The sequence below is a fragment of the Aquarana catesbeiana genome, linkage group LG03 (genome assembly GCF_042186555.1).
Source record: "Aquarana catesbeiana isolate 2022-GZ linkage group LG03, ASM4218655v1, whole genome shotgun sequence".
Taxonomy (NCBI): Eukaryota; Metazoa; Chordata; class Amphibia; order Anura; family Ranidae; genus Aquarana; species Aquarana catesbeiana.
Window position 1 is genome coordinate 201,539,600 of NC_133326.1, and position 12,386 is coordinate 201,551,985.

The 12,386-nt window shown below is 40.5% G+C and overlaps 1 protein-coding gene across 3 annotated transcripts in view; it reads left to right on the forward strand.

The window, feature by feature from the left end:
* Positions 1 to 12,386, forward strand: part of TBC1D22A (TBC1 domain family member 22A) — a 919,143-nt gene that overhangs the window by 600,617 nt on the left and 306,140 nt on the right. For all 3 annotated transcript variants that reach the window (XM_073619716.1, XM_073619715.1, XM_073619714.1), the window contains one exon: positions 8,172 to 8,299. In XM_073619716.1, coding sequence (XP_073475817.1) covers positions 8,172 to 8,299 — 128 coding nt within the window. The remainder of the gene's footprint in view (positions 1 to 8,171; positions 8,300 to 12,386) is intronic.

Here is a 12,386-nt window from a genome sequence, read left to right on the forward strand (position 1 = left end):
TCCTGTAGCAGGACAACATCGAGGCCCCTAGAATGGTAGCTCTGAAATGCCTTGCGGCGTTGAGGGGGAATTGAGTCCCTGGACGTTATGCAAAGCTATTTTTAACGAATGTGCCTGGGTAGTCGGGTCAGCCATGGGTGTAGGGGATGCGGAGCGATATGAGGCATAGGGAGCTTACCAGCACCACCCGGGAATGGAGGTCTGCTCGAAGAGGAATAGATTCGTAATTCTTCCTGAGTGCTGGGTAGGTAGGCGTGTTCCGCGAGGATTCCTGGATAGGGTGGGAAAGGGAGGGAGGGGAGTGGGGAAGAGACAAAGGAGAGGAGGAGAGAGGAAAGGGAAAGAGAAGAGGGGAGAGAGAAGAATGTAGGACAAGTAGATTAATCAGGCATAATAATACCGGAAACATTAAGTGCAAAACCAACAATTAATGAGATCAAAACTAGGAAATAGTGTATAAGGAAGTAATTAAAACTCGGACTAGTATTACTAGTCCTGGTCCGGATTCCCCTAAACGGGGGAGCCTGGAGAAAAAGGGGAGAGGGCAACCTCAAATAGGGTTGTCTACCCGATGTCACCAGAGGGGCACTGAGACCCCTCGAGTCACAACAGAGAGGGTGGTATGCAGGGCCGCTCCGGCCGTCTGGATCCCCCAATGCAAGGCGAAAAAAAAAGTGGGATCGGACACCAGGAGGGGGTGCAGACTAAATTGTAAGATGGTTGTAGGACATTGGGTATAAAATAGGGAACCAAGATCAGTAATGCAATAAAAAAAAGGGAGGGGGAGGAGAGTCACTGCAGGGTGGGGAGGGGGGGGTAAAAAAAAAAAAAGGGGGGGGGGAATCTAGAAGAAGAAAAAATAAGGTATATTCTTTCCTTTTTTATCTTTACAAGGGTAGCCATTATATTGTCTACTGTGACATGCCGTAAAGTATATCTCCTCGTCAAGAGGATACATTGTAGCCCAGAGAGGGATTCCCAATAGCTATTAATGGGGCTAGGGGGGCCTAGCTGTGGGCATAGGCTGGCTTGAAAAGATTGTAGCGGTTAGTTTAACGTAGGGATGCCCCTACTCTGAAGAAAACACGTGGTCCTCAGTCCAACAGGCAGTTTGGATAAAGGAATTCCATTCCAGGCATGAGAAGGAGCGTTCATCTTGTGGAGCGAGAGACTCGTAGCCTCTTTGGTTGCTGCTTGTTCCACAGTGGAGTAAGGGGGCTACCCGGGGTAGGTGTTTCCTGCAGGGGAGCCAGAGTTTGTGAGATCAGGCCTAGTTGCAGGAGCAAGTGCTCCCCGTCCTGGAAATTGGAGAAGTAGTAGAGTACATCCTTGAAATGGAATTGAAGGCGAAAAGGGAACGACCAGCGATATTTGATGGAGTTTTGGGCGAGTATAACCAACAATGGCTTGAGCGCTCTTCGTTTTTGAACCGTGGCTGGCGAGATGTCAGCGAAAATTTGAATCTTATGTCCTTGAAATGACAGGTTATCTATGTTGTGGGATCTTCTCATAACTTCCTCCTTCACGCCATAAAAATGGGGCTTGACCACGATGTCCCTCGGGAGGCCATCTTGGCGGGGAAGCTGGAGGACTCTGTGTGCTCTGTCCAGTTCAAGTCTGTGAGTTTGGATGTCTGGAATGAGATCTTTTATGAATAATTGGACGGTATTCGGTATATCCGTCACTGTTTCGGGAATCCCACGTATACGGAAATTGTAACGTCTATTTCTGTTTTCCAAATCGTCTATTTTGGATAAGGCAGTATCTAGCTGGTCTTGTAGGGACTGAATACAGGCCGTGTTCTGGTTGGTGCGTGCAGCAGTATTATCCACCACCTGCTCAATTGCATCTATACAAGAGCCCAAATTTTGTAGATCAGCTTTAATAACGGCTGTAATCTGAGTGGCATTCTGAGCTAGACCTGCTGCCAGCATATTTGAAAAGCTCTGTAGCAGGAGCTGCATGTCCTGGGTCTGGGGCTGCTGTGAGGCTGGGGGATGGATGGGCCCTGCTAGGCCTAGAGGAGAATGGAGCCTGGGTGGGTGGATAATATCACCCAGGGTCCTGTCTAGGAGGGAGTCTGTGCTAGCAGGGGGGATCTCTTGAGCGGTGCCTTGACTTACAGTTGTTGCCAGCATGTCAGCGCGCTGCTGGGTGGGGGAAGTGTGATCTGTGACTTCCATGCTGTCCCTCTTAGAAGCTGCGGTCGCCATCTTGGACGGGTCAGGGGCCGCCTGATTAAAGGTCAGTTGACGGCTCACCTCGCTCTTTTTCGTGCCGCTCGGCATATAGTAGTGGGCTGGGGAGGTTCGGTGAGCCCAGGGGAGGTTTTGGTGTTAGTTCCGCTCGTTCTGAGAGCTCTGGGGGAAGAGAAGGGCCGGAGCGGTGCGGAGCTTTCGATTAGAGCGTCTCCTCGGGAGTCCCGCGCATGCGCACCTCCCTGCAATATTTTTTTTTACCAAAAATATGTAGAAGAATACCGGCCTAAACTGAGGGAAAAAAAGTTTTTTTTTAAATATTTTTTGGGGATATTTATTATAGCAAAAAGTAAAAAATAATGCGTTTTTTTTTCGAAATTGACGCTATTTTTTTGTTTATAGCGCAAAAAATAAAAACTGCAGAGGTGATCAAATAACATCAAAAGAAAGCTCTATTTGTGGGGAAAAAAGGACGTCAATTTTGTTTGGGAGCCACGTCACACGACCACGCAATTGTCAGTTAAAGCGACGCAGTGCCGAATTGCAAAAAACGCACTGGTCAGGAACAGGGTAAATTCTTCCGGAGCTGAAGTGGTTAAAGACAACGGCTCAGATTCGGAAAACCTGATGTTTTGTTCGGATTGCCTGAAGGTCCTAAAAGAGGACAGGCAGCATGGAAATCTACTATTCTAAATGGACTCGACAAGTAATTGTTATAGCTTATGGTTTAAAGAGGTAGTTTCTACCCTCTCCAATCAAAACGCACTCCTCTAGGGCTGTTAGTGCTTTGTGGGCAGTGCATCACCAAGCCTTCCATGGCTCAAATCTGCAAAGCCGCAACTTGGTCTTCAATCCATACATTTACCAGATTCTATCAAGTGGATGTAAAAAGACATGAGGATGTCGCCTTTAGGCACAGTGTACTGCAGGGAGCAGTATAAGTTCTCTGATCTCATCGTGCCCTACTTTTGTTGTGTCTCCCTCCCCTCGGTTGGCATTGCTCTGGGACATCCCACATAGTAATTACTATGGCTCTGTGTCCCGTGATGTACGATTAAAGAAAATAGGATTTTTAGAACAGCTTACCTGTAAAATCCTTTTCTTTTGAAGTACATCACGGGACACATAGGTCCCGCCCCTCTTTCTAGTATACACGTGTATTACTTTGCTACAAAACTGAGATGCTCCCGGTATAGGAGGGGTTATATAGGGGAGGCAACTTCCTGTTTAGGGTGTGCCAGTGTCCAGCACCTGAAGGTGGACTATAACCCACATAGTAATTACTATGGGTCTGTGTCCTGTGTACTTCAAAAGAAAAGGATTTTACAGGTAAGCTGTTATAAAAATCCTATTATTATGTCCAAAATAATGACTTTGCCCTTCATGATCATCGCCAGAGATGATAATACATGCCTCTAAAATGCTGCCTCAAAGCAATGCATTTCCCAATATCAGAAAAGTTTAAAACTGAATAACAATTAAAATTGAAAAATGCCAAATTTAAAGCATTTTGGATTATATAGTGTCAAGGCAATATAGGACCTATCACTGGAAACCAAACTCCAGAAATAAGAAGCCATGGCAGTGCCTTCCACCTAAAACTGAACTGTACTTATATGTTAGTTTACTGCAATAATTGCAATAATATTTTGTTTTTCTTGTTGCTGTTACAAAATTCCTCTGCCAATCTCTCTGGACCTGAATGTAAATATGCTGCAGAGCTTGTGTCCAAATTTTAAAGGCTTAATTTACTTCTTACACAATATTTTTACCGTATTTAGGATGTAACATTGTGCAAATGCCTCCTCTCCCACCCTCAAACTGCCTGGTTCTTCTCCCCTGCAGCTGTTGTCAAATTTAAAATAGGTGTGGCTGTGCAAGGCTCTGCCCGCACAGCTGCATCATTCATTCACAGTGTTCTGTGAATGAACGAACTACAAGTCCTGTCTTCCACTGTGGCAGATGAACTTGTAGTTCTCAATAGACTACGAGTGTGGTAATCGGTGCACTCTCAATTGAATCATCCTCTGGCTCTCCAACTGACAGCCTATACAGAGGTACAGACAGAGAGTTGGAAGAAGTGTTTGCAGGAGCCTGACATTGCACCCCTGATCCACTGATCACAGGCGCTTTGCAGGCTCCTATGAAAAAATAAACAAACATTTTGCTTTCATGTTTTTTTTCAATTATGAACCTAGCCAAAGGCACCTGTCCTTGCCTTTCTAAAGAACCCTTACTTGGATTAGTTTACGAAAGTAAATGTTTGGGAGGAATTAAATAGTGACATATCTTTTATTTGTGTTTGGTCATTTTTACCTGTACCCTATATGCCTTATACAAGTCATTGTTGCACATCATCCTGGAGCTTTGAGGCATTTTATTCATGTAATGGCCTGATAATGATACTTTGACTGTTACCCTTGTTTACCAAGCAGCTATTTTTGCATATCCAAATCTATACATATACCATTTAAAAGCTCGGTAACAAATAGCTGTCCTGTTTATGCAACTGGTTTGTTTGATATACAGTGATAATTAGTCTTCTTAACAGCAATGGTAGGCATCATTTATCCCCATGGAAACAAGGTGACATGTTGCGGATGGAAAATATGACTGTAAAATGTTCAAAGTGCTGAGAAATGTATTTAATGGCACTTGCTTAAGCCGTGTACATTTTAGTATTAGAGCTATCATTGCCTTTCTCTCGTATAATGTTATTATCATAAACTGCTGCATAAGTATTTTATGAAAAATATTTTTTTGCTTGATAGATGACAATAATTACATTTGCCTGTTCATTCATTATGTGCAAATGCTTATTTCTTGTGAGTTGGAAAATTTAAATTTAGAATTATTGCTAACCAAATTGCCTTTATCTGCGAAAGTGCATCTGCTCACAATTACTTACAAGAAGGAAGAATGAATTCATTCAACACTTGCCTTTGCTTTTCTTGATCAATATAACTGGCGAGTGATGCTTATAGTTTAGTGGACCATTATTCATTATTGTTTAAATGCTAGTGAATCTTACAGTGCTTAAGTTTGAAATGATAATACTTAAGCCCAACAATCAAATTTCAATGTGACTTTCATTGGATCTTTTAAAGTAAGAAAAGTAATTTATCATTTTTATAAAAAGCACGTATGGGGCATGAATAAATACCATTTGTTATAGCCACAAACGTCTACCAGTTACAAGTGCAATCCTTCTCTATAGAGTACCCTTCATCTTGCATCCTACATCTATAGCATTGTGCTCATTCCAAAGACCTACTGTTGGGCCAGTATTCAACCACTTCAGCCCTGGAAGGATTTTTTTGCGATACGTCACTGCGTTGCTTTACCTGACAATTGCGCAGTCATGCGACGCTGTACCCAAACAAAATTGATGTCCTTTTTTTTCCCACAAATAGAGCTTTCTTTTGGTCGTATTTGATCACCTCTGCGTTTTTAATTTTTTTGCGCTATAAACACAAAAAAGAGTGACAATTTTGGAAAAAACTCTATTTACTTTCTGCTATAATAAATATCCTCCAAAAAATAAAAAAATTAAAATTTCTTCTTCAGTTTAGGCCAATATGTATTCTTCGATAATAAGCATATATTGATTGGTTTGTACAAAAGTTATAGCATCTACAAAATAGGGAATAGATTTATGGCATTTTTATTATTATTATTTTTTTTACTAGTAGTAGTGGTGATCTGCCATTTTTAGCGGGACTGCGAGATTGCGGCGGACAGATCGGACACGTTTGACACTTTTTCGGGACCATTGACATTTTTACAGCGATCAGAGCTAAAAATAGGCCATTGATTAATGTATAAATGTCACTGGCAGGGAAGGGGTTACACTAGGGGGTGATCAAGGGGTTAATGTGTGTCCTAGGGAGTGTTTCTAATGAGGGTGGGGGGTGGGACTGCCTGGAGGAGGAGATTGATCGTTGTTCATAACCAGTATGTACAGCAGATCTGTCTCCTCTCTCTTGACAGAACGGAGATCTGTCTTTTTACATTGACAGACCTCCCGTCTGTCTCGCTCAGGAGCGATCGCGAGTGCCCAACAAACATTGCGGCCGCCGGCACGCACATCAGCTCTTACGTCACGCGGCGCCCGCGCGCCCCGTTGTACAGCTACGGCGATTTGCTCAGGGGAGCCAACCTGCCACCTTATAACGACGGCAGCTGGTTGGCAACTGGTTAAAGGGACTTTTATAGTAGCTTTATATGCAGGTGAAACATAATTATTTGCATAGTTCTTATGTCGTTCACTTTAAATTAAGCTTTAAATACATTCTAATACTGTAGTGCAAAGTTACGGAAAAGTCAGACATCTTTATTTGTGAATTTTATTCGGGTTAGTGATTTGGAATATTGAAGCAAGAGAGTCAGCATGGCAGCCCAAAAAATCAGAACTTGCAGAATGAGACGTTAATAATGGAAGCTCCCACATTTCCATCTGCAATCTTTTCCTTAAAATTTTCTAGGAAGCACTTAATATGTGATATAAAGACGCATTTATGAAGAATTGATTTGATAGCCTCAATGTGGTGTTGGTGACTGTAGAGTAATGGCTGCATTATTTACATATAATAGTTCACCTTTACAAAAAAAAAAAAAAAAAACTGCGCAGATAAGGGATATCTGCAGATGAAACCAAGCTGCGCAGCTTATTTGACCAAAATTAAACAGAATATAGGTGTAGGCCATTTATGTACTATACCTATGAAGCCTGACTGGAAAACTCCCAGGATGCTGATAGGACATTTCTAAGGGAGGCCCAACAATTACTGTTCACCTTCACCATTACAGGAGTAAGCTCTTTTTCTGATTCAAACCCAAACTCAAAAAGCACAGGTGCTTTCCCTGTCCTGATGCAGTAGCTCTGAGCTCACTCTGTGATGGCAAAGGTGAATAGTATGCCCCGGGAGTTTTCCAGTCAGGCTACATGAGGTAAGTAAATGGCTCATACCTATAGCAAGGGCATTGTTTGACTTTAGTCAAAGCTGCACAGACACTCCTTACTGGCAGTTTTTTGGTAAAGGTGAACTAACCCTTTATAATTCAAAAGGGCATAGTGTCCCAATGCTGTGCAACCCTTGTCTTTCAAATTTGGAGCTTATTTATCACCACAGATAGTGTCAATTTTTTTTTTTAAATCTTTTCTTCCTGTGTTTGCATAGGACCCCAACTTTCTGCTAGGGAGATTGCATGGGACCCCAACCCTAAAACGTTCTTCTGGGCACATTGTCTAGGAACATTGTGTTTGCACAATTTATGACATCAGTTTTATTATAGGCTCACTCAGGGCAAGAACTGATCGTTATGGTGAACTAAGCTCTCTTTACATTATTTTGTTTACTTTTTTTTTGTGGATGTTCTGTGTTTAATATTAGTAATACATACAATCAGAGTAGTAGTAGTTCTCATTACATGGTGTCAGGTAGAACAGAAGATGATCCATGCAAACACTTACACTTGTAGTACAAATAGGGACTAAAGGAAAGTGGAATTTTACTAGTCATTATTTTGGAACAGTTAGAAAATGTGAGCAGGCATCTGACTGTATGTAGAAAAACCATTATTTTTCTTTTGTTTTTTTTTAAACAAACCCAATTTAAGTGGTATATTGTTTAGTTAACAAATGGTTATTTTATGCAACCTTGAACATTGTACTGATTTGTTTCACATATAGCTGTGTTGATCCTAGCATTAAATATCTATTATTTCTTGTGTTGATCATTTTATTTAATTTGAGTTGGCTTGAATATTTTGCAAGTTAATGTGAGCCTGACTTGAATTATATTATGCAAACCCAGTACTGAAAATAAATGCTCGTACCACAGTCTTGAGAATTTAAAAGCATATGCAGAGAATATTGCTTGTGATTGGCTTGAAGGTTCTCTTTCAATATATTATTAGTATGTAGTAATGTGAAGTATCTTGAGATGTAACAAGTGGCTTTCTTCTTTTCAGAACAAGTACATAGACACTTACATCAGTATGAGGTTGAATACCTGCAATTTGCTTTCCGTTGGATGAATAATCTTCTGATGAGAGAGATCCCCCTGCGGTGTACCATCAGGCTGTGGGATACATACCAGGTGAGTCCAAGCAGCAGGTGACCCATTGCTATTAATTTCAGGTGTACAAACAATCTTCTCTAGATTCTGCCTTTCCTTTGTTACATGCTGTCCTGACATGAAAACAGCACATAGCATCTCATCTAAAACAATACAGATATGTTATATGTTATGAAAAACTATACAATTTTGATGTTTTTCACAGCTTTAATCATTGCCATTCCTTTTCTTTCCTTTTATTGTTTTTTTTTTTTTTTTATTAGCATGTGTTAGGCACATGTCAAAGTTGTCATTCATTCATAGGAAGTTATAAATGAAAATATTATGAGTTCCATGTTCCTCCTTGGGACTCTTTTTTAAATAGAACACAAGTATGTAGATCATTGAAACTTTCTGTAGCCCTGTAACCAAAGGTTCATACCTTGATACCTTGTGTATTATGACCCATGATTTTGTTGGGTGGTAAGCTTTTCTAGCTCCTATGTAAAAAAAAATTATATGTTTAAATTTTTTTAAATGAATATGTGTGCATGCTAAGTTGACATTATGTAAAAAGCTAAAGTTATTTTTTTTAGCCATTGTAAGAAAGATTTTTTTTTTTTTTTTAAAGACATATAATAATTTCTGTAGACCATCAAGCACATTTTGAAAACTTAAAATTTTATATTTTTTCTTCACCTTAAGCTGGATTTTTAAAGTGTCAGATGTTTAGGTGAGAACAGGTGGTGGTAAAACAACTGCCTAAATCAAAAATGAAACTTGCATATAAATTTTATGTAATCTTTTATTATTTCCTCAGATTGAGATTTTGGCCACATGTTGTTAAAAGTCTGTTATTTATACACACCAAATTAAAACTTAAACTTTTTCTTTTTAGGCTTCCTGAACACTGCAGCTGTCAAACACTAATTTTACAAGTGTTTGCTATTTTTTTCTAACCCTAAAGTTAGAAGCTGATTGGCTACCATGCATAGCTGCCTCAGATTTTGCACGCTCAAGTTTTACTAAATCAATTCCTATGTGTCCATGCACACATTGGCATTTACAGGCAGCAACATTTAGGGGCAGAAATCTGAATGCACCAAAATCACGTTTGGCAGAAGAGCGTTTGACCAGAAAAAAAATGTCTGATGCTCCTGAAAGTGTGTAAACACACCTAAACGGTTCTCTTCAGTGGTTAGAATAAATTAATTTTCTGGCTAATGAAATGAATGCCCAAATGCTTGATGTGCCGGAATACAAGGCTTTAGACACGTTTCCAATGCTGATTTTATCCTTTCAGGAGAAAGGCATATAGAAGAGCCTAGTATGCCTGAGGCCTTAGATGGCAGAGTCTGAAGATTTAGACCTAGATCGAGTGTCTGAAAGGGAGTTACTCTTACAATACAATTGACTCCAAACTATTGTATTTTAATTTTAAAGATTATCCACAAAAATACCTTTATTTAACCGCTTGCCGACCGGCTCACGCTGATATACGTCGTCAGAATGGCACGGCTGGGCAAAACAACGTATGGGTACGTTGTTCCCTTTAAGAGCCACCGGGGGCGTGCGCGCACCGCACAGCGGGGGACCCGATGCACGTGGCCCATCGGGTGTGATCCCTGCCAGCCACCCGTGATCGCACGCATGAGAGACAGCACGGAGATTTCTGTGTGTAAACACACAAATCCCTGTTCTGTTAGGGGAGAGGAAACATATTGCTTGTTCCTACTAAGTAGGAACAACAATATATCTCCTGCCCCAGTCAGTCCTATCCCCACACTGTTAGAACACATCCAGGGAACACACATCTAACCCCTTAATCGCCCCCTAGTGTTAACCCCTTCCCTACCAGTGACATTTACACAGTAATCAGTGCATTTTTATAGCTCTGATATCTGTATAAATGTCAATGGTCCCAAAAACGTGTCAAAAGTGTCTGATCTGTCTGCCGCAATGTCGCAGTACTGCTAAAAATTGCAGATCACCGCCAGTAGTAAAAAAAAATACTATTAAGATGAATATACCTTCTTAGAAGAAGAAAGTATTAACAGCGCATTCAAATTATGTTATGTATACCTATGACTTACCATTGATTGGCAGTCATAATTAACCATATGGGTCATTAGAATAAAAGAAATAAAAAATGACTTAAGAAAATTACTCTAAAACCAAAACCACAATAAACCTTGACAGGGTTCAATAATTATAAAATCCAAGGAAAGTCGTAAAGTCATATACAATAATCCCAGAGGTAAGAATCAAAAAAGCCTTTAATCTCCTTTACTTTTTGGCTTTTTTGATTCTTACCTCTGGTAAGCATACACACATAAGGGGCTAGTCACGCGTTGTTATGGTGAAGGTTTACCACCTTGCAGAAAAGCATCAAGTTCTATGTGAATTAGAAGCTGAGATTTTACCACTGCACTTACCTGCATGCATGGGACTGATTCTAAGCTGTAATTAAACTACTGCTCTCACCTGCATGCAGGGGACTTGCTTCAAAAGGATAACTCTACAACACAGTGTTTTACTATATTGAGTATTTTGAACTTTGGGATTATTGTATATGACTTTACGACTTTCCTTGGATTTTATCATTATTGAACCCTGTCAAGGTTTATTGTGGTTTTGGTTTTAGAGTAAATTTCTTAAGCCATTTTTTATTCCTTTAATTCTAATGAACTGTATGGTTAATTATGACTGCCAATCAATGGTTAGTCGTAGGTACACATAACATAATTTGAATGCGCTGTTAATACTTCTTCTTCTAAGAATGTACCATATATACTCGAGTATAAGTCGTTCCGAGTATAAGTCGAGGCCCTAATTTACCACAAAAAAATGGGAAAAACTTATTGACCTGAGTATAAGACGAGGGTGAGAAATGCACAGCTACTGTAAGTGGAAAAGAGGGTCAACAATGCCCATTTGCAGTCTCACTGTGCCCATTTGCATGCCTCACTGTGCCCATTTGCATGCCTCACTGTGCCCACTTGCAGCCTCACTGTGCCCATTTGCATGCCTTACTGTGCCCATTTGCAGCCATAGGTCCCCCGAACTTCAAACTCGGTAGTTAAGGGTTTCTAGATGCCCCCTAGCTGCAACCAAAATTTGGGGTCTCTGAACCCAAAGGGTTCCGAAATGATGGTGCTAGGAACCCCAAATTTGGTGTGCAAACCCAGTGGAACTAGCACCATAAAATATCCAAAGCTGGGGTTTCCAGCACCAAGTGGCTTTTCTGCAGCAAAAAATTTAATTTTCCGAACTGACTTTGGGGCCCTGTATCTCAGGGCCACTTGGTGCTAGGAACCCCAAATTTGGTGTGCAAACCCAGTGGAACTGGTACCAGAACATATTTAAAGCTGGGGTTCCTAGCACCAAGTGGCCCTGAGATACGGGGCCCCAAAGTTGGTTCAGAAAATGTCAAGCACTTTTCTGCAACAGAGAATGACATTTTCCAAACTGATTTTGGGGCCCCATATCTCGGGGCCACTTGGTGCTAGGAACTCCAGCTTTGGATATGTTGTGGTACCAGTTCCACTGGGTTTGCACACCAAATTTGGGGTTCCTAGCTCCAAGTGGCCCTGAGATACGGGGCCCCAAATTCGGTTTGGAAAATGAAATTTTTTGCTGCAGAAAAGTGCTTGACTCGAGTATAAGTCGAGGGGGGCACTTTCAGCACAAAAAAAGTGCTGAAAAATTCGACTTATACTTGAGTATATACGGTATATTCATCTTAATAGTGTTTTATTTTAATTATAACAGCAGCTTTTAGTATACTAAAAAATTCTTTCCATTTTTAGCGCTAGGGTCAGAGTCCTGGTCGGCTCAGACATCTTTACATTAGTAAAAAAATAATAAAAAAATGCCATAAATCTTTCCCATAGTTTTGTAGACGCTATAACTTTTGCGCAAACCAATCAATTTACGCTTATTACTAAAAATATGTAGAAGAACATATATTGGCCTAAACCGATGAAGAAATTTGTTTTTTAAAAACATTTTTGGTATATATTTATTATAGCGAAAAGTAAAAAAATAGTTTTTTTTTTCATTCAAAATTGTCGCTATTTTTTTGTTTATAGCGCAAACAATTAAAACCGCAGAGGTGATCAAATACCAC